Here is a 23,277-nt window from a genome sequence, read left to right as displayed (position 1 = left end):
TTCGATGGATGTATCGCATGGAATTGCTTGATGAGGGTTTTATCAAGAATATTGGTGGCAGGTTCCTAACTATTCTCTTCTAGTCCGAAACCCTCCCAAGAGAGAAGGTATTCCTATTTCTTCCCATGTTTTTGCACGTCAAGGACATCTCACACTTACATCAGCTTCAAAAGACAGTGGTTGTGGTTAGGGTGGCTTCTTCAAGAATCTGGATAATTCCAAGGGTTTTAGCAAAGATACATGAAAGGCGTTGTGGATCTTGAGAGAAGGTGGAAGCTGGAGTTTGTAAGTAACCAAGCCCAGCTGGCGGAGCACCAGAAAAGGGCCGATGTACCTGGGTGCGAAACGTGAAGATGGGAACTTGAGACAGATAAACCAGGTGCTAAGCCACACCTTGTTGCCCGGCTTGTACTGAGGGCCAAACAGTGATGGGTGTCGAAGAACTTCTTGGCCCTCTGGGCGGCCTTTTGAAGTAGTTGTTGATTATTATTCCAGAGCTGGTGTAACTCTTAGGTGGAAGCCTGAGCAGCAGGAGAAGAGACGGTAATGGTAATGGCAGTGGAGGAAGAGGTTGTTGTTCGTAGACTATCTAGAAGGGTGAGGAACCAGTGGATGAAGAAGGATGAGAATTAAATGCGAACTCCGCCCAGGGAAGGAGGTCTGCCCAATCGTTTTGCTGGAGGTTGACATAGCCCCGTAGGAACTGTTTGAGCGTTCTATTGGTTCTCTCCACTTGTCCATTGGCCTGAGGGTGATATGCAGATGTGAAGTCCAGAGAGACGTTGAATTTCCTACAAAGTGACCTTCAAAAGTGAGCTGTAAACTGAACGCCATGGTCTGACAGGATGTGCTTAAGAAGGCCATGGAGCCGGAACACATGGCGGATGAATAGCAGAGCAAGTTGTGGGGCTGATGGGAGGTCAGGCAGAGCAACAAAGTGGGCCATTTTTGAACAGCGGTCCACAATAACCCAGATGGTGTTGTTGCCACCAGAGAGAGCAAGGTCAACAATAAAGTCTGTTGCAATGTAGGTCCATGGCTCGCTAGGAATTGGTAGTGGTTGCAAGAGATCCCACTAGAGGTTTGTGGTGAGTGCAAGTAGGGCAAGACTCCACATAGGCTTGTGCAACCTTCTTCATGGTTGGCCACAAGTAAAATCGCTGGAGGGTGGCCAGAGTTCTGGAATGCCCGGGATGCCCTGCGGTGAGGGAGTCGTGGGCCCAGCAAAGCACTCTCTGGCGAAGCTAGCGTGGGACCACCGTCTTACCAGGTGGTCCCACGGGTAAGTGGCAGCCAGGATGACTTTAGTAGGGTTTATAATGTGGCAAGGAGGGTCCAGAATGATCTCCGGGACAAAGGATCTGGAGAGAGCGTCAGCCTGGCAGTTCTTATTGGCTGGTCGGTAGTGAAGCAAAAAGTTAAACCAGGTGAAAAAGAAGGCCTAGCGGGTCTGACGGTGATTCAAGCATTAAGCGTGGTGCAGGTACTTGAGGTTCTTGTGATTGGTGTACACTGTGATTTGGTGCTGAGCTCCCTCGAGCCAGGGATGCCACTCTTCGAAGGCTAATTTGATAGCCAGGAGCTCCTTATCTCCTATAGCGTAGTTGTGTTCCACAGGAGAAAAATGTCTAGAGAAAAAGGAGCAAGGGTGTAAGGTTTGATTGGCAGAGTACTGGCTTAAGACCACACCAACTCCCTCATCGGAGGCGTCAACCTCGACAATAAATGGACGTCTGGGATCAGGATGTCGAAGGCATGGTTCATGGAGGAAGGCAGTTTTAAGGTCTTGAAAAGCTGTAATGGCCTTGGGTGACCAGAGAGGGAGATTAGAGCCCTTGCAGGTCATAGCAGTAAGAGGTGCAGTCGGAGTGTGTTAGGAACTAGGGTAGTGGTGAACCCTTTGGCCGAGATGAAGGTTGACTCTGCCCACAGGGAGGAGCCCCATGGGCCTCACTGTAGGCAGGCTCGGTCTGAATACACAGCACACCCTGGTGGAGAGAAGGCAAGTCCACAGAGTGGGAGTTAAGAGAAAGACACAGTTCTGTGCAGGCAAGGGAATACCCCAATGATGCTGTAGCAGATGGTATCTGGTCGATGCCACAGAGCAGGTATGCCAGGAATCCCTGGTAGGCAATGGAAGATCCTCAGAATGCAGCTCCGGTAGCGGCCCGCAAAGCGCGGTACGCCGAGGAGACTGTGTTGGTAGAAGATGAGGAATGCCTGGGGAAGCTGTAGCGAGATGAGGCGGGAACAGCTGCACAGAGCGAAGAGAGGCTTGGCTGTAGAGGTGCAGTAATGGTCCGACAAGCGGGGTACACTGCAGTAGAATCCAGCAAGTGTAGTAGTAGAAGTAGAGAAGTACTCATCGGGAGCGGTTGCTTCCAAGGTTCTTGCCATGACATGTACTTAACAGGCCCTTAAGTGCGCCTTAGGTAATTCTGGATGGAACATGGCAGTCGGGCAGGCCGAGGCTTCTCGGAGGATGCCACGGAGGTCAGCGTTCGTTAGCAGAGGTTGCCTCTTGACTCAGCGAGGCAGAAATAGGAGAAAGAGAGGTAAGCAACAAGGTTCGCAGCCTTCTGTGACCGAGGACCGCATCAGTACCCCCCTTCTTAGGGCCCCTCCCCGGGGGTTTTGGCATTCTAGGATGAGCCAAGTGGAACTTCTTGATGAGGTCTCTATCTAAGATGTTACTAGAAGGTTCCCAGTTGTTTTCCTCCGGACCGAATCCTTCCCAGGAGATAAGATATTCCCAGTGTTTACCGCGTTTTCTTACATCGAGGATATCCTCCACCTGGTATGTGATATCTTCCTCGGTAGAGATGGGCTGTGGGTCAGAGGTCCTCTCTGAAAATTCGGAAAGAACAAGCGACTTGAGTAGGGATATATGGAATGCATTATGAATCCGGAGTGAGGGTGGCAAATACAGGCTGTAGGTCATTGTTCCAAGGCGACGAAGGACAGCGAAAGGACCAATGAAACATGGTGCAAATCATGCAGAAGGCAATTTAAGTCATATGAAGCGGGTACTTAGCCAGACTTTATCTCCAGGTTGAAGTTGAGGAGCGGCCCTATGATGTGCGTCATAGAATTTCTTGGCTTGCTGTCCTGCTTTCAATAACAGACCTTTAGTTTGTTCCCACAGATGATGTAACTCTTGTGCCAAAGCCTGAGCTGCTGGAGAGGAGACTGTTAGAGGAATTGGTAGTGGAGGTAATGGCTGGCGTCCGTAGACTAGCTGAAATGGAGATGACCCAGTTGAGGCCAAAGGATGAGAATTGAGTGCAAATTCAGCCCACTGTAATAGTTCATCCCGATCATTCTGCCTAGAGTTAATATATGAGCGTAGGAATTGCTTGAGGGTGCGATTCATCCTCTCCATTTATCCGTTCGCTTGCGGGTGGTAAGCAGATGTTAAGTCTAACGCAATTCCAAATTTTTTGCAGCGTGGCCTCCAAAATTTTGCAGTGAACTGAATTCCCCTGTCGGATAGTATGTGTTTCAGCATGCCTTGCAGACGGAATATGTGGCGAATAAATAATTTCACCAGTTCAGGGGCTGTTGGCAGCCCAGGTGGTGTCACGAAGTGTGCCATCTTGCTAAACCGGTCAATGGTGACCCATATGGTGTTGTTGCCATTGGATATGGGATGGTCGACCACAAAGTCTGTGGCTATGAGAGCCCATGGTTCACTAGGCGGAGGTAACAGTTGAAGTCCCCAAGAATGACAAGCTGGAGGCTTTTGTCAGGTGCAGGTTTCTCATGATGCCACATAGGCCTTTATGTCTTTTTTATCAACGGCCACCAATAGTATCTCTCAATGGTGGCTAAAGTTCGAGATTGGCCTGGGTGGCTTGTGAGCAAGGAATCTTGAGCCCATTTGAGAATTTTTCTCCTGAGGTTACGGGAGACCACCGCCTTCCTGGTGGGAACCACATGAGTGGTGGACAACAACCCTTTGGCAGGGTCAATTATATAGCGAGGTTCGTCGGGTGTGTCTTTGGTGGCAAAAGAGCGTGAAAGTGCGTCTGCTCGTGTATTCTTGTCTCCCGGCCTGTATTTCAGCAAAAAATCAAAACGATTAAAAAATAGGGACTATCGAGCCTGCCTATGCGTTGTGCGTGGTGCAGATATTCCAAATTTGTATGGTCCCTGTAGACTGTTATTTGGTGTTATGCACCCTCGAGCCAGGGTCGCCACTCTCCGAAAGCTAACTTGATGGCAAGTAACTCTTTATCCCCAATTCCATAATTCTTCTCAGCCGTGGAGAAACACCAGGAAAAAAAAGAGCATAGACACAAGGTATGAGCTTCGTTATGCTGGCTCAGAATGGCTCCTACTCCGACATCAGAAGCATCCACCTCTACTATGAATGGTCATCGGGGATCTGGGTGGTGGAGGAAAAGCTTTTTTTAGCTTTTCGAAGGCATAGAGTGCTTCTGGGGACCATTATGCTGGATTGGCTCCTTTTCGCATCATGGCAGTCAATGGAGTGGTCAAGGTAGTAATACTTGATGAATGAACGATAGTAGTTTGTGAAGCCTAAGAAGCAACATAAAGCTTTGAGACCGGCAGGCTGGGGCCAGTCTTGGACACTCCAGGTCTTTTGTGGGTCCATCTCAAAACCCCGGCTGGATACCACGTAGCCTAGAAAAGGTACCGACTCCTGATGAAAAGAGCACTTTTATAATTTGGCGTACATCCGGTTTGCCCGTAGTCTCTGTAGTACCTCGATGACATCTCATTGGTGGTTCTGGAGGTCTTGGGAGAAAAACAGTATATCATCAAGATATACTACCACGCTTCTGTATAATAGGTCTCGAAGAATTTCATTCATCATATTTTGGAAGACGGTAGGGGCATTGCAAAGGCCAAAGAGCATGACTAGATATTCAAAACGGCCGTTGCGGGTATTAAATGCCGTCTTCCACTCGTCCCCTTGTCAGATACGCACCAAATTATAAGCACCCTTGAGGTCCAATTTTGTGAAAATTCTAGCTCCCTGTGGAAGTCAATCAAAAAGCTTGTAAATCAGAGGTAGTGGGTAATGATCCTTCATTGTTATTTCGTTTACACTACGGTAGTCTATACATGGGCGAAGGGATCCATCCTTCTTCCCCACAAAAAAGAAAACGTCTCCTACCGGCGATTTTTGAAGGACGAATAAACCCTTTCTCTAGATTTTCCTGGATATAAGTTGACATGGCCTTGGTCTCTGTTAAGGATAGTGGGTTGACCCTACCCTTGGGTGGTTCAGTATTAGGCTTTAAATTGATAGCACAGTCAAAAGACCGGTGCAGTGGAAATACATCAGCAGCTTTCTTAGAAAAAACATCCTGGTATGTTGCATAACATGGCGGTAATCCTGGAAGGGTAGCGGTGTCGTCATACACGGTAGTGGTTTCACCTTCTTCAAGCACTTCTCGTGACAAGTGGGTCCCCATTGTGATAACATCTGAGGAATTTTATTCCTCAGATGTTTTATAGTTTCTGTACTTCCCATAGCCGTAGAATAATACAGTATGTAAAGTCGCCTCTACCTATACTTATCTCTAGGTCACAGTTTGCTTAATTTACCAGTATATATCCCTTACCACTATACCTTTAATGTTATTCCCCCATTGTTCCCTCAAATTTGTACTGCTTTGTACTGTTTTGTAATAGTTATTACCATCGTACATATCCCATGACAATATTTGCACATTTACCAAGGTTTTATATGATTTATAATAACATTTTTTCTTTGTTTCACATAACAATGTTACTCACCACCTGTACCTTTTAATGGTACTGTTCCTATTTTTTTCATCCTTAACTTGCTTATTTTCCCAACTGCCTTTTCCCTTTTCTCTTCTAGCCTGCTCCCTTTCCCCCCCTGTTCTTTGTACTTTCCAATCTTTTCCAGTTATTTGTAAATTGGCGTGATGTTCCCACGAATATCGCATAAAAAGTTTATAAATAAATATATAAATACGGTACTCCAGTCAAATTGAGGCTGATAAGTCTGGAGCCATGGTAGCCCGAGTACCAGTAGGTGTATGGCCTTGTCCAACACAAAGAACGAGAGGGTCTCAGAATGAAGAGAGCCTGTACGTAGATGGATGGATTGTGTGGAGAGGGAGACCTCACCCAGTAATGGCTCACCATGTATGGAGGACAGCAGCAACGGAGTGGGTGTCCAAATGGTGGGGATACATAGGTGTTCCAGTAATTACTAGAGGATGAAATTTCCACCAGCGCCCGAATCCACTAAGGTCAATGTTTGAAATTCCAAGGTGTCTGAGATTATTGAGACAGGAAGTGTGAGTGGAGGAGAAGAAGTGGTCAGACCTAGGAAGAGTCCTCCAGCAGATCCTAGGCCTGCTAGTTTCCCAGACAGATAGGACAGGACTGGACAGCATGGCCCGGTTCGCCACAGTACATACAGAGGCCCTGGCTTTTGCAGTAACATCTCTCTTTGGGCGATAGGCAGCTGCGGTCTAATTGCATAGGCTCTTCCTCCTCATTGCTGGGTGCTGGCGAGGTCTGAGTCACAGTCTCCAGACGAGGACGAGGAACTCCAGCAGGGGACCTCTTAGTCCCTTTTTGCTCTTGTGTTTGCGCCCATAGGTGGCGATCAATCTGTCATGCAAGGTCCTTGAGAGCATCTAGGGTCTCTGGCATTTCCCGCCGCTGCTAGTTCATCCTTAATCTGACTGCTTGAGACCTCAAGAAAAATGTTCTCAGGCAACCAAGGTCCCAAGGCAGTTTCCGAAGATAGGGGTCCTCGAACTCAATGTCATAGTCAGAAAGGGATTTGGTGCCTTGCTGTAGGTGAAGCAGAGCAGATCCGGCGATAGGTTCTTGTGAGCAGGGTCTTTGAACACTGATCGAAAAAAGTGCAAGAAATCCCATCAAATCGTTGAGGGATGGGCTCGTTTGCGCTCCCAAATAGGTGAAGCCTAGCCAAAGGCTTTCCCGTCAGAAAGTTAGGTGGCTGTAGCAAAAGGTGGCATTAGACACTGATCAAAAAACCCCTACATAACAAGGGATCCGCTCTAAATGAATAGGAGCAGGCAAGGGCACAGAGACTCGCATGGGTAATCCAGAGGGTGGATGGTAGGTGTCCTTGTAGAGATGAGACATGAGGCTTCCAGCTGAGAATTTAACTAGTTGAAGGCTGTGCCAGGTTTCTCCCAAAGATGTTTGGGGCAGGCCCTGGGATGGCCTGGAGGGCCTGTGAGACCTGAGCCACGGTCCATGGAGTTTAGCATCTGTTTAGGAACTAGGGTAGTTGTGAACCCTTTGTCTGAGTGAGGGTTAACTCCACCCACAGGGAGGAGCCCCGTGGGCCTCACCATAGGCAGGCTCGGTCTGAATACAGAGCACACACTGGTAGAGAGACTTTATTATGGAGAGAAGGCAAGCCCGCAGAGTGGGAGTTGAGAGAGAGAAAGACACAGTTCTGTGTAGGCAAGGGAATACCCCAATGATGCTGTAGCAGATGGTATTTGGTCAATGCCGCAGAGCAAGTATGCCAGGAATCCCTGGTAGGCGATGGAAGATCCTCAGAGTGCAGCTCCAGTAGTGGGCCTCAGAGTGGGGTATACTGAGGAGACTGCGTTGGTAGAAGACAAGGAATGCCTGGGGAAGCTGTAGTGAGATGAGGCAGGAACAGCAGCGCAGAGCAAAAAGAGGCTTGGCTGTAGAGGTGTTGTAATGGTCCGACAAGCGAGGTACACTGCAGTAGAATATAGGAAGCATAGTAGTAGAAGTAGAGAAGTACTCACTGAAGGATCAGCAGCTCTGAGAAGGTGGTTAGGCAGGAGACGCAGCCAAGGAGACCCTCCGAGGATGTGGATAGACTAAGTGCCGGTGAGCCCTCGAGAAGCGGGTACTCAGCATCTAGGTCCACAGAGTCAGGAAGTCCCAGTAGAGCGGAATTAGTTAGGCAGGTAAACCTTGCTAACTCGTCTTAGCAAAGGGCCAAGTGGATTAAGTACTGCAGTCATCTGACATCACTGGGAGGGAACGCCCCCGAGGTTCTCACCATGACGTGCACTTAGGAGGCCCTTGCGCGCGTGTGCCTTAGGTAATTCCGGATGGAACATGGCAGTCGGGCATGCCCAGGCTGCTCGGAGGACGCCGTGGAGGTCAGCGTTCGTTAGCAGAGGTTTGCTACTTGACACAGCAAGGCAGAAACAGGAGAAAGAGAGGTAAGTAACAAGGTTCGCAGCCTGGTATCCCAAAGGGCTGTGATAGAGATCTGGTTGCCTATTTGACCAGTTAACAGATTGGGTGAAGAGAAGGATGTAGACTTTTGGGCCACTAACTCAAGAGACTTGTATTTTTGATAGTTGACCTTAACAGTTGAAGATTTTGACTTGTTGGGAACCCTTTTTGGATATTTTGCTTGGGATATTTTTCTAGACCAGTTCATGCCAGAACTGGAACTACACTCGAGTTATCCCACTCGCACTAGTGAGGATATTATCAATCAAGATGAAGGTGCAAGAACAAGAAGAGAAGTGAGCAGAGTAAGGATTGGCAGGGAAACCATTTATTTTTGTTTATAATTGGATGAATGCTGATTCTTATTTTTATCATCTTGATCTGGATCCTCTTGCTTTAAGTTACGGTAAAGTCTATTTTTTATTTGAATACCACTCCAGACTCCCAAGTGTGACTTACTGGGGAATGGATGGACCTTTTTGGTTTCCCCCTGCTCTTAAGAACATAAGGAAATTGCCCATACTGGGTCAGACCAAGGGTCCATCATGCCCAGCATCCTGTTTCCAACAGTGGCCAATCCAGGCTACAAGAACCTGGCAAATACCAAGCACCAAGAAGATCCCATGCTACTGATGCAATTAATAGCAGTGGCTATTCCCTAAGTCTACTAGATTAATAGCAGTTAATGGACTTCTCCAAGAACTTATCCAACCTTTTTTTAAAACAGCAGCTACCTAACTGCACAACCACATCATCTGCAACAAATTCCAGAGTTATAATTGTGCAGTGAGTGAAAAATAATTTTTCCCGATTAGTCTTAAATGTGCTACTTGTTAACTTCCTGGAACTATGTGATATATAGTGTGAAGTGGTCACAGATATAGTGATCGACAGCACCAGGAGCCATTGGAAAAGATGTCTCCCTCCCTGTCCAGACCTAGACCTGGACCCATAGCACCCTTAGTGTAGGATAAAGCACTGAAACGGAGGACCCACTGCAATTTATTCATCTAATGTCCAGTAAACTGTGTCCAGATCCACTAAGAAAGCTGCAATACATCTTAAATAAAATCTCTCCCTTTGGTTGATGGATGGTACTATGTGTCTCCAGACTGCTTGGAATCCTGAACCTTTACCACAAGAGGACACAGGTAGAACCTGGAAGTGGAGGGGAGAGCATATTTAGGAAAAGATTTGCTGCCAGAGAACTCCAGGAATAAGAGAAGGTTTTCATTTTTAAATCCATTAATTTCCACAAGGGCAAATATTTATAACTAACATAATACAGCTGAGGCCTCTTTTGCATTTATTGTTGTCAAAACAGGAAGTTTGCCATTGCTCCAGAGAACATGAGAACAAAAACAATCTGTCCTTTTTATTTGAAACATGGCGAAGGCGATGGATGCTGCCACCAACCAGTTTCCATTACTATTCTCCTCTATACAGAACATACTTTATCTCTTCCTGCATTGTCAGATTTAACTGCATCTTTAAATATTTTCAATAAATTGTAATAAGCTTTCAAGTACTTATTTTGCAGTACCAGGTTTGTTGGCTAAATTATTGACCTTAATTTGCAGGCAGCAGGCTGGAGCAAATGCTACCAAACACGAGGAAATGTACATTGAGTATCGCCATCTGTCCTGGAGGTCAGTAGTGAAATCTCCGAGGTTCATCGCCTTACCTCATATCTGTACTTCTAACATGGGTCATGGAGATATACTCATACAAAGTCAGCTGCTGATAGAGCCTGAAAGCACAACTATTGCGTTGTCAATGATCACTATCTGAGGAATGATTTATGAAGAAATATTTATGAATCACTTCAGGGGTACTAAAAGGAAAATTAGTTTCTTACCTGATAATTTTCATTCCTGTAGTACCAAGGATCAGTCCAGGACACCTGGGTTGTGACTCCGCACCAGTAGATGGAGACAGACTAAAACTTGTGGGCGGAGCCATATCATAAGCCCCTGTGCCAGTCACAGCCCCTCAGTCATACGTAATGTCAAAGTAGAAAAATTCAAAAGCCAACATAGCTAACACTATGAAAACTTACTAAGTAAACGAAAATAACTCCAACACCCCTACAGGAAACAGACTCCCCAACCGGGAGAGCGAACAAAACAAGGGTGTCAGCGTATTATAGAAACCGACAATGAGCGGACTCTCCGTTACTATAGCGCAACACTGCGGGCGGGATCCTGGACTGATCCTTGGTACTACAGGAACGAAAATATCAGGTAAGAAACTAATTTTCCTTTCCCTGTACGTACCAGGATCAGTCCAGGACACCTGGGATGTACCAGAGCTAAGTTATCGAGGGTGGGAAGCAGAGAGTCCCGCTCGGAGTACCCTCTCTCCAAAACCCCCAGCATCAGTAGCCTGAACATCCAACCGGTAATGTTTAATGAAGGTTATGCAACGATTTTCCAGGTAGCCGCCCTGCAAATCTCTTGAGGCGACACCTGAGAAGATTCCGCCCAAGACGCAAGCATGAGACCTTGTCGAATGAGCACGAAGACCTACCGGCGGTGATTTACCGCGCAAAATGTACGCGGAACCAATGGCCTCCTTGAGCCAATGGGCGATCGTCGTGCGGGATGCAGCAGAACCTTTCTTCGGACCCGACGTCAACACAAACAGATGATCCGACAACCGAAAAGAATTTGTAACCTCTAGATAGCGCAGAAGAGACCTCCGCACATCTAGTTTTCTCAAGTCCCTCGAATTTGGATCTGAAGACTCCCCTACCGCGAAAGCGGGAAGTTCAAACCGATTGATTCAAATGAAAAGCCGATACGACCTTAGGCAGAGAAAAGAGGGAACGGTCCTCAAGGAAACCCCCGAATCGGAAATGCGCAAGAAGGGCTCCCTACAGGACAGAGCCTGCAACTCGGAAACTCGGCGAGCCGACGCAATCGCTACCAGGAATACAGTCTTCAACGTGAAATCTTGATCGTAGAACGTTTCAGAGGCTCAAAAGGAGCTGAGCATAAAGTCGAGAGCACCCAGTTGAGGTTCCAAGACGGACAAGGAGGCCGCAAAGGAGGACGGAGGTGTTTCGCTCCCCTTAGAAAACGGGAGATATCTGGGTGGAGAGCCAGGGAGACTCCCCGGACTTTACCACGCAAACAACCAAGCGCCGCCACTTGGACCCGTAGGGAACTGCATGCTAAACCTTTGGCCAGCCCAGCCTGGAGAAAAGCCAAAATATCAGGAATAGTAGCGGAAGTGGGATCCAGACCCCGCTCTACGCACCACTCTTCAAAAACTACCCAGACTCTAACATAAGCCAGAGAAGTAGACTGCTTCCTGGATCTCAGCAACGTGGCAACTACCGCATCTGAGTAACCTTTGCGCTTCAAACGATTCCTCTCAAAAGCCATGCCGCGAGACAGAAGTGATCCGCATCCTCTAAACAGACGGGGCCCTGACGAAGGAGCCCCGGAAACCCCTGTAGACGAAGGGGCGGCGCCACTGACAATTGGATCAGATCCGCAAACCACGGACGGCGCGGCCATTCCGGCGCCACCATGATCACGTTGGACGGGTGCAATTCTATGCGCCGCAGGATTTTGCCGATCATGGGCCACGGTGGGAACACATAGAGTAGCACGTCCGCTGGCCAGGGAAGAGCTAACGCGTCGACCTCTTCTGCTCCTCTTTCTCGGCGTCGACTGAAAAATCTCGGAGCTTTTGAGTTGTTCCACGTGGCCATCAGGTCCATGTGGGGCGTTCCCCAAGTCCTGCAAATGAGAAGAAACGCTTCTTCCGCCAGCTCCCACTCTCCCGGATCCAGGTGGTGCCGGCTGAGGAAGTCCGCCTGGACATTGTCGACTCCTGCTATGTGAGACGCAGCGAGATCGCTGAGATGCCGCTCTGCCCAGGCCATCAAGGAACGCGCTTCTTCCGCTACTTGAGGGCTTTTCGTCCCGCCCTGGCGATTGATGTAAGCCACGGTGGTAGCGTTGTCCGACAATACTCGGATCGCCTTTCCTCGTACGAGGGGTAGAAAAGCTTGCAATGCCAGACGGACCGCCCTGGACTCTAGGCGGTTGATAGATCACCGGGTCTGATCTTCTGACCACAGACCTTGAACCGATTTCCCTTGGCAAACTGCACCCCAACCGGAAAGACTGGCATCCGTGGTCACCACTGTCCAGTTGGGAAGGAGAAGAGATACTCCACAGGAGAGATGTTTGGAATCCAGCCACCAGCTCAGGCTGGAGCGCGCCTGACTGTCGAGAGGCAGTGGAAGATAAAATTCCTCTGAAATCGGTTTCCAGCGGGAAAGCAATGAAGACTGCAGCGGCCGCAGGTGAGCGAATGCCCAAGGGACCAACGCCAGCGTGGAGGCCATAGATCCGAGAACCGTCAGGTAATCGCAGACTCGCGGACGGTGCTGAGACAAAAGACGTCGTACCTGAGACTGTAATTTGCATATCCGTTCCTGAGAGAGAATCACTCTGCCCCGTTTTGTGTCGAAGACGGCTCCTAGATACTCCAAGGACTGAGTGGGTTCCAGATGACTCTTGTTGTAGTTGACCACCCAGCCCAGGGACTGCAAGAATTGAAGCACCTTGGCTACCGCCTGCCGACACAAGCTCTCTGACTTCGCCCGAATCAGCCAATCGTCGAGGTAAGGGTGAACCAGGAGGCCTTCCCGACGTAAGTGCGCCGCCACCACCACCATCACTTTCGTGAATGTCCGAAGCGCTGTCGCCAGGCCGAACGGAAGAGCCCGGAACTGGAAGTGTCTTCCCAGAATGCAAAACCGCAGGAACCGCTGGAACGCTGGTTGGATGCCCACATGAAGGTATGCTTCTGTGAGATCTAGTGACGCAAGGAATTCTCCTGGCCGCACTGACGCGATCACCGAACGAATGGTCTCCATCTTGAAGTGAGGGACTCGAAGGCATCTGTTGACTCCTTTGAGATCCAGAATGGGTCGGAAAGTGCCGTCTTTCTTGGGAACTATGAAGTAAATGGAATAACGGCCCTTGCCGTACTGATCGGCCGGAACCGGAGAGATGGCCCCCAAGCTTTCTAGTCTTCGAATGGTATCTAGCACCGCCGCTTTCTTCTTGGGATCTTTGCAGGGCGAGACCAGGAATTTGTCCACTGGGATGCGAGCAAAATCTAACTCGTAACCGTGTCTTATCACATTGAGGACCCACTGATCCGACGTAATGCTGGCCCATTCCTCGAGGAACAAGGATAGACGCGCCCCCACGTTTGGGACAACGTGCTGAGGACGCAAGGAGGGATGGGCCGGCCAAACTTCATTGCGAAGGCTTGGACCCCGCACCCGACGGGGCTCCTCCTTGCCTGCCAAAACGTTTACCTCGAAAGGACTGCTGCCAGTGAGTTTTCCGAGAAGAGGACGGTCTATAAGAGGATCCGGTGGATCTTTGCGGCCTGGACTTTCGGGGTCCCCGGAAACGAGCTCTGCTGGAAAACGAAGAGCGCGCCCGGGCCCTATCCTCTGGCAGCTTAAACGCTCGGTTCTCACCTAGTGAAACCATTAAGTCATCTAACTCCTTTCCGAACAGCAATTTCCCTTTAAAGGGTAACGCCCTGAGGTGAGCCTTGGACGAACCATCCGCCGCCCAGTTGCGTAGCCAAAGAAGACGGCGTGCCGACACCGCTGCTACCATGGACCTAGCTGAAGTGCGTAAAAGATCATGGAGCGCATCAGCCCCATATGCAATAGCCGCTTCCAACCTATCTGCTTGGGAAGCCTCCTCCGGAGAGAGATCTGCATTAGCCTGCAATACCTGGGCCCAGCGCAGACTAGAACGCATAGCAAAGTTCGTGCAAATAGCAGCTCGCACTCCTAGGGCGGAAACCTCAAAAATCTTTTTGAGTTGAACCTCCAACTTTCGGTCTTGAATATCCTGGAGGGCTGTTGCTCCCGTGACTGGGATGGTAGACCTCTTCGTGACAGTGGAGACCGCCGAATCCACCTTCGGGAGTCTGAGGAGTTCCAACGCCTCCTCCGGTAAAGGGTAGAGCTTATCCATGGCTTTGCTGACTTTCAAACCCAGCTCCGGAGTATCCCATTCCTTGAAGAGGATATCAGTGGATGAGAAATGAAAAGGGAAGGCGACCGCCGGCCCTGTGAGGCCGAGCAAAACGAGATCCATGTTCGCCTCCTGGCGGACCACCACTGGGGGAGCATCAATCCCCAGCTCCTGGAGAATGGCTGGGATGAGAGGTGACAGTTCCTCTCTGCGGAATAGCCGCACCACCTTGTGGTCATCCCCGTCTAAGGCCTGTGCACCTTTCCCTGCACTAGGCTGTGCCGTTGCATCCGGTGCTGCCGTCCCGGCCCCCATCAGGGGCTCTTCGGAAGCCTCCGTATCCGTCCCGGGGGAATCCTCGGAATCCAATTCCTGCGGCAGCCCCCGGGGAAGCCGCTTCTCCCGGGATGAGCCCTGGGCGATCTCCGCACCCTTCCTGGCCTTCTTTTTCCGAGGCGGGGACTTGCAGATAGTAGTACGCGAGATATCTCCCCGTATGCGCTTGCTGCGCTTATATTTGAGGACTTTGCGCAGCAACAGCGCAAAGTCCTCAGAAAATTCTCCGGAACCCGCTGAATCGCTACTCGAGTCCCCCCGGGACCGAATCCCCTCCGAGGGGATCTCCCTCGCCTTGTCACGCTGCGGGGAAAGCGCGGGAGGTAGAGATGAAGCCCCCACCGTTTCCCTGGAAATTTCCCGGCCGGTGGTCAAAATGGCCGCCACTCCCGCGCTAAGTGGGAACAGGTCCTGAGGTGTGTCAGGAGGGCCCCCACCTCGCTGCGGCGATCACGCGACCCGGGACCGAGCCCCCCGTGGTGCTGCTGAGGTTCCCTCATCACCCGGGACACATGCCGAACAAAGGCTGTCCCGGGAGAGACGCGCGCGCGCCGAGCCGCAGGCCCTGCACTGCGAACCCCGAGGCATGCCGACGAACGCGGGAAAATAGAGACGCGCCGAACAAAATTACCACAGAGGAAAAAAAAATTTAAAATAACTAAAATGGAGCAATTCAGCGACCTCCCCCCAGCTGGCGACGCCCCCCCCACAGACGAAAACAGAGCGTCAACGCCGAGGAACGGAGAGCCGCAAGAAAATAAAAGTAAAACTTTTTTTTTTTTTTTTTACAGAAAAAAATGCGCTGTCCCTGGTTCTGAAAGCCCTTTTTTTCCTGCAGGGGTGAGTGAACCAGGCTCCCTGGTGTCACCCCTGACGCTGCCACTAGTTTAGCCGGGTCCTCAACCCTGGCAGCGGCCTCAACCGGGGGAGGGTAGTCCCCTCAGGACCTCTCAACTCCCCTGGAAGGCAGGGCACCCGGGAAAGAATTAAAAAACAAAACCCAATTTAGCACAGAACAATTAAAAACTAACAAAACTAACTCAAAAATCAAACCTGACTAACAAGCAGAATCAGGTCAGGCAGGGCTGTGACTGGACCTGCACCATCTACTGGAGACAGAGTAAGACTGAGGGGCTGTGACTGGCACAGGGGCTTATATATGGCTCCGCCCACAAGTTTTAGTCTGTCTCCATCTACTGGTGCGGAGTCATAACCCAGGTGTCCTGGACTGATTCTGATACGTACAGGTAATAGAGCTTTAGTTACCTCTACTTTCATATCTGACATCAGCTCTTATGTTGTTTATTCCTCAGCATTGGAGGCTATGGAAACTTTTCAGACATTATTACTCTTCCAAGTGAGTACTGTGCAACTGCACATTGACCTAATAGAACACAGCTCATTCCCCTTCCTTCCTTCCTTACTATGCAGCTGCACATTGACCTACCAGCACGCAGCTCATTCCCCTTCATTTCCTACTTAATGTACAGCTGCACATTGATCTACCAGCATGTAGCTCACTCCCCTTCCTTCCCTTCTTACTATGCAGCTGCACATTGACCTAACAGCACGCAGCTCATTCCCCTTCCTTTCCTACTTACTGTGCAGCTGCACATTGACCTAACAGCACGCAGCTCATTCCCCTTCCTTTCCTTCTTACTGTGCAGCTGCACATTGATCTACCAGCACGCAGCTCATTCCCCTTCCTTCCCTTCTTACTTTGGTCTAACAGCACGCAGCTCATTCCCCTTCCTTTCCTTCTTACTGTGCAGCTGCACATTGATCTACCAGCACATAGCTCATTCCCCTTCCTTCCCTTCTTACTTTGGTCTACCAGCACGCAGCTCATTTCCCTTCCTTCCCTTCTTACTGTGCAGCTGCACATTGATCTACCAGCACACAGCTCATTCCCCTTCCTTCCCTTCTTATTGTACAGCTTCATATTGATCTACCAATACACAGTTCATTCATCTTCCTTCCCTTCTTACTATGCAGCTGCACATTGATCTAACAGCTCATAGCTCATTCCCCTTCCTTCCCTTCTTACTGTGCAGCTGCATGTTGATCTACCAGCACACAGCTCATTTCCCTTCCTTCCCTTCTTACTGTGCAGCTGCATGTTGATCTACCAGCACGCAGCTCATTCCCCTTCCTTCACTTCTTACAGTGCAGCTGCATGTTGATCTACCAGCACACAGCTCATTTCCCTTCCTTCCCTTCTTACTGTGCAGCTGCATGTTGATCTACCAGCACACTGCTCATTACCCTTCCTTCCCTTCTTACTGTGCAGCTGCATGTTGATCTACCAGCACACAGCTCATTTCCCTTCCTTCCCTTCTTACTGTGCAGCTGCATGTTGATCTACCAGCACACTGCTCATTACCCTTCCTTCCCTTCTTACAGTGCAGCTGCATGTTGATCTACCAGCACACAGCTCATTTCCCTTCCTTCCCTTCTTACTGTGCAGCTGCATGTTGATCTACCAGCACGCAGCTCATTCCCCTTCCTTCACTTCTTACAGTGCAGCTGCATGTTGATCTACCAGCACACAGCTCATTCCCCTTCCTTCCCTTCTTACTGTGCAGCTGCATGTTGATCTACCAGCACGCAGCTCATTCCCCTTCCTTCACTTCTTACAGTGCAGCTGCATGTTGATCTACCAGCACACAGCTCATTTCCCTTCCTTCCCTTCTTACTGTGCAGCTGCATGTTGATCTACCAGCACGCAGCTCATTCCCCTTCCTTCCCTTCTTACAGTGCAGCTGCATGTTGATCTACCAGCACACTGCTCATTACCCTTCCTTCCCTTCTTACAGTGCAGCTGCATGTTGATCTACCAGCACACAGCTCATTTCCCTTCCTTCCCTTCTTACTGTGCAGCTGCATGTTGATCTACCAGCACGCAGCTCATTCCCCTTCCTTCAGTTCTTACAGTGCAGCTGTACGTTGATCTACCAGCACGCAGCTCATTCCTCTTCCTTCCCTTCTTATTGTACAGCTTCATATTGATCTACCAATACACAGTTCATTCATCTTCCTTCCCTTCTTACTATGCAGCTGCACATTGATCTAACAGCACATAGCTCATTCCCCTTCCTTCCCTTCTTACTGTGCAGCTGCATGTTGATCTACCAGCACACAGCTCATTCCCCTTCCTTCCCTTCTTACTGTGCAGCTGCATGTTGATCTACCAGCACGCAGCTCATTCCCCTTCCTTTCCTTCTTACTGTGCAGCTGCACATTGATCTACCAGCACACAGCTCATTCCCCTTCCTTCCCTTCTTACTTTGGTCTACCAGCACGCAGCTCATTTCCCTTCCTTCCCTTCTTACTGTGCAGCTGCACATTGACCTACCAGCACGCAGCTCATTCCCCTTCCTTCCCTTCTTATTGTACAGCTTCATATTGATCTACCAATACACAGTTCATTCATCTTCCTTCCCTTCTTACTATGCAGCTGCACATTGATCTAACAGCACATAGCTCATTCCCCTTCCTTCCCTTCTTACTGTGCAGCTGCATGTTGATCTACCAGCACGCAGCTCATTCCTCTTCCTTCCCTTCTTATTGTACAGCTTCATATTGATCTACCAATACACAGTTCATTCATCTTCCTTCCCTTCTTACTATGCAGCTGCACATTGATCTAACAGCACATAGCTCATTCCCCTTCCTTCCCTTCTTACTGTGCAGCTGCACATTGATCTACCAGCACACAGCTCATTTCCCTTCCTTCCCTTCTTACTGTGCAGCTGCACATTGACCTACCAGCACGCAGCTCATTCCCCTTCCTTCCCTTCTTATTGTACAGCTTCATATTGATCTACCAATACACAGTTCATTCATCTTCCTTCCCTTCTTACTATGCAGCTGCACATTGATCTAACAGCACATAGCTCATTCCCCTTCCTTCCCTTCTTACTGTGCAGCTGCACATTGATCTAACAGCACATAGCTCATTTCCCTTCCTTCCCTTCTTACTGTGCAGCTGCACATTGATCTACCAGCACACAGCTCATTCCCCTTCCTTCCCTTCTTACTGTGCAGCTGCACATTGATCTAACAGCACACAGCTCATTTCCCTTCCTTCCCTTCTTACTGTGCAGCTGCACATTGACCTATCAGCACACAGCTCACTCCCCCTTCCTTCCCTTCTTACTGTGCAGCTGCACATTGATCTACCAGCACACAGCTCATTCCCCTTCCTTCCCTTCTTACTTTGGTCTACCAGCACACAGCTAATTTCCCTTCCTTCCCTTCTTACTGTGCAGCTGCACATTGACCTACCAGCACGCAGCTCATTCCCCTTCCTTCCCTTCTTATTGTACAGCTTCATATTGATCTACCAATACACAGTTCATTCATCTTCCTTCCCTTCTTACTATGCAGCTGCACATTGATCTAACAGCACATAGCTCATTCCCCTTCCTTCCCTTCTTACTGTGCAGCTGCATGATGATCTACCAGCACGCAGCTCATTCCTCTTCCTTCCCTTCTTACTGTGCAGCTGCATGTTGATCTACCAGCACACTGCTCATTACCCTTCCTTCCCTTCTTACAGTGCAGCTGCACGTTGATCTACCAGCACACAGCTCATTACCCTTCCTTCCCTTCTTAATGTACAGCTTCATATTGATCTACCAGTACAGATCTCATTCATCTTCCTTCCCTTCTTACTGTGCAACTTCATATTGATCTACCAGCATGCAGATCATTCACCTTCCTTCTCTTCTTTCTACGCAGCTGCACACTGATCTAACAGCACATAGCTCATTCCCCTTCCTTCCCTTCTTACTGTGCAGCTGCACGTTGACCTACCAGCACGCAGCTCATTCCCCTTCCTTCACTTCTTACAGTGCAGCTGTACGTTGATCTACCAGCACATAGATCATTCCCCTTCCTTCCCTTCTTACTGTACAGCTTCATATTGATCTACTAATACGCAGCTCATTCCCCTTCCTTCCCTTCTTACTGTGCAGCTGCACGTTGACCTACCAGCACACAGCTTATTCTCCTTCCTTCCCTTCTTATTGTGCAGTGGGACATTGATCCACCAGCACACAGCTCATTACCCTTCCTTCCTTCTGTCTTTTGTCTCTGTGTGGTAACTGCCTTTATAACAAAACTATGTTGTTTTTTTAAACTGAAGCCCTCCTCAAACTCATCCTTTTGCATTATTATAGTCATCTTGATCTACAATATCAAACTATTTACAAGCACATAAATTGTTGGCTCATAATCTATTAAGAGAATAATCCAGAGTGCATTAGGTCTTCTAGGAATACACATTATTCCATAATTACTGTATTATGTTATTTAACACTTGAAATCTATTAGTTTTTAATATCAGGAGTGTACTGAGAACTGTACAAGAAAAGTATATGCTTGCTATGCCCCTGCCACAAATGGCTTGCAATCTGAGTTTAAGCAGAGCGAGGTCTCGTCACATTCCCCAAGACTTAAGATTAGTCTGAGTGGAATTATTCCTTTCTTAATGTCATTTTTTGCCATTGATAGATATCTTTAAACTTTTCAACCCTGATATCATTGGCTTTTCAACGGGCGAGACTAAGATCGAGAAAGAGGCTCCTTTGGACAAGTCTGGCTTTAATCTAGCAGAAAGCGGCACCAAATCTGAGTAAGTAAATGAATTTTATTTTCTTCACCTAATGCTCCTTCAACCCTTGTCTTAGCCTTCCTTTCTAAAAAGGAAAGGTTCCTAGCATCAGTCCCTCCTTGGCACTTAGCATTTAAGTGGTGATCTCAGTCAATGCCATCAAGTCCTAGAAATACAGACTTGAAGAATTTTACCTGTGACTGAACTTCCATCCATGAGCGTCTCTTTCATTCATTATGAAATTTCTATGTTTATTAACTTTATTCTACCTGCTTCCTCAGTCAAGAAGTTCCCAACCTTTTGCCTGGATCCATGCATGGGTTGCCAGAAGAATACCCAGCGAGATAATGAGGAATCGCAGAAGTCACTTTTCTGATTTTTTTCAAATTTTAGAACAAACTGAAAGCCTTTGGATAGACTGCATGAAATAATTTGATGGTCTTAGTGTTCTCTGGTTTCCATATGGCTAAATATAAAACACCTATTACAGTTTAGCTCTAACTATAGCACTGTTGTTGGTAGTCTCAGCAGAGAGACCGAAGATTGCAGAGACATGGAGTCTCCGAGAGGTGGCCCATTCAGAGCAAAATCGAGGCACATTGGAAGCCAGCATGGGGAGGCTTGCACTGCTGCTGCCCATGCGATATCTGTTCTGTGATGGGGCACTATCAAATTTCCGAACAGTTTTACAAGCACTAATTTTCGCGAGTACTGACTATTGCAAAGCCCTGTTCCTAGGACTTCCACAGATGACCACATGACCTCTTCAAATATTGCAAAATTCAGCCGCAAGAATATTGACAGGTTAAAGAAAAAGAGATCACATTACTGGAACACTTGCAGAACTACATTGGCTACCTATTGAATAAAGAGTCCAATATAAAGCGCTATGCACAATACACAAACTAATTCATGACGAAAAAGCGGAATGGCTGAACACAGCATTACGTGTACATGTTCCACACAGAAACCTAAGATCAGCTAATAAAGCACTACTGACTAGGGGTGTGCATTTGTTTGCAACATATTGGCAATCCACAATGTATATACCATATTCGTTGTAATAGAGGGGGTCACAAAACATATGGCGAACCCCCACAAATACAATGTATCACTAACGAATAAACCCTCACCCTCCTGACTCCCCCAAGACTTGCCAAAAGTCCCTGGTGGTCCAGCGGGGGTCCTGGAGCGATCTCCTGCATTTGGGCCGTCGGCTGCCAGTATTCAAAATGGGGCTGATAGCCTTTGCCCTTACTATGTCACAGGGGCTACCGGTGCCATTGGTCAGCCCCTGTGACATGGTAGGAGCAATGGATGGCTGGCGCCATCTTGTGCTCCTACCATGTGACAGGGGCTGTGACATAGTAAGGGCAAAGGCTATCGGCGCCATTTTGAATACTGGCAGCTGACGGCCCGCGTGCAGGATATGGTCCCAGGACCGCCGCTAGGCCACCAGGGACTTTTGGCAAGTCTTGGGGGGGGGGGGGTCAAGAGTCCCCCCCAAGACTTGCCAAAAGTCTGCTAGACTCACACAAGTAAGGGAGCGAGCACAACTTTGGCGGGACCCACATTATGGAATTCAATGCCTCTGGAGATAAGACTGCAGAAAAACATCAAACTTTTCAGAGTAAGCCTAAAAACCTGGCTCTTTAAAAAGTTTCTTCATAAAGAGAAAGCAAATAAGATCATAACCCAGCACCGAATATGTAGTTTTTAATTTATTATTTTAAAATGTTTAAATTTACTTTTTTTCCCACCTTTAAATACACCTAAGATGGTTTTCTTTATATATGAACTGCAATAGAAACTTCAACCTAACAAAATCAATACTCAACAAATAGTTTTATATTGAAAGAACCCTGTTACCGCACATTGTTGGCACATTTATAATGTTTTAGCTATTTTAAACTAATTTCTATTACTTTACATGCCTTTTTGTAAACCGTTGTGATGGTTAATTTACTGAATGACGGTATAGAAAAGAATTTAAATAAATAAATGTGTGAGGGAAGCTTGCACTGCTGCTGCCCATGCGGTATCTGTTCTGTAATGGGGCAGTCTGTGTGAGTGTGTGAGGGAAGCTTGCACTGCTGCTGCCCATGTGGTAGGGATGTGCAGACAAAACGTTTTCGTTGATAAGTTGAAGTTGAGGGTCGATTTCGTTCAATATGGACATATGGAGAATTCCATAAGTTGAGGGTCTGTCTATATGTTCACCGGTTCCCTAAATAAAAATTTAAACCCCTCACCCTCCTTAATCCCCCCCCCCCAAGACTTACCAAAACTCCCTGGTGGTCCAGCGGGGAGTTAGGAAGCCATCCCTGCACTCGTCTGCGATTTCCTCATGGCGCCGATAGCCTGTGTCACAGGGGCTGCCGTGCCATTGGTCAGCCCCTGTCACCGGCGCCATCTTGTACTCCTACCACGTGACAGGTCGGTCATGTGGCAGGAGGTCGCTCCGGGACCCCCGTTGGACCCAACCGGAACTTTTGGCCAGCTTGGGGGGGCCTCCTGACCCCCCCAAGCTGGCCAAAAGTTTCGGTTGGGTCCAACGGGGGTCCCGGAGCGGAGGCGCGGAGGAGCACGTGACGTCCGCGTCACTCCGACGTGATGCCGACGTCACGTGCTCCTCGCAAAGGAATACAGGGATGGCTTCCTGACTCCCCGCTGGACCACCAGGGAGTTTTGGTAAGTCTTGGGGGGGTCAGGAGGGTGGGGGGTTTAAGTGTTTATTTAGGTTCAACGTATTCAACATAGCTATGTTGAATACGTTGGAACTCGCGATGCGTTTCTCCTCAAACCTTTTTTTTCTCTTTTAAAAATATAAGTTGCGTTTTACATATGTGTTCAAAATGAATGCACACCCCTATCATGCGGTATCTGTTCTGTGATGAGGCAGTCTGCATGACTGTTTGAGGGAAGTTTGCACTGCTGCTGCCCATGTGCTATCTGTTCTGTAATGGGGCAGTCTGTGTGAGTGTGTGAGGGAAGCTTGCACTGCTGCTGGCTATGTGCTATCTGTTCTGTAATGGGGCAGTCTGTGTGAGTGTGTGAGGGAAGCTTGCACTGCTGCTGGCTATGTGG

General features: G+C 48.6%; 1 protein-coding gene across 5 annotated transcripts in view; it reads left to right on the top strand.

Moving 5' to 3' along the window:
• The window catches only part of LOC115089624 (phospholipase B1, membrane-associated-like), a 284,201-nt gene that overhangs the window by 95,584 nt on the left and 165,340 nt on the right, over window positions 1-23,277 (top strand). For all 5 annotated transcript variants that reach the window (XM_029597717.1, XM_029597719.1, XM_029597715.1 and 2 more), the window contains 3 exons: window positions 9,792-9,860; window positions 15,887-15,930; window positions 20,091-20,211. In XM_029597717.1, coding sequence (XP_029453577.1) covers window positions 9,829-9,860; window positions 15,887-15,930; window positions 20,091-20,211 — 197 coding nt within the window. In that variant the 5' untranslated portion in view covers window positions 9,792-9,828. The remainder of the gene's footprint in view (window positions 1-9,791; window positions 9,861-15,886; window positions 15,931-20,090; window positions 20,212-23,277) is intronic.

This window comes from Rhinatrema bivittatum, chromosome 4, assembly GCF_901001135.1.
Source record: "Rhinatrema bivittatum chromosome 4, aRhiBiv1.1, whole genome shotgun sequence".
Classification (NCBI taxonomy): Eukaryota; Metazoa; Chordata; class Amphibia; order Gymnophiona; family Rhinatrematidae; genus Rhinatrema; species Rhinatrema bivittatum.
The sequence above is the reverse complement of the archived record's forward strand: the minus strand, read 5'-3'. Positions and strand labels throughout refer to the sequence as shown.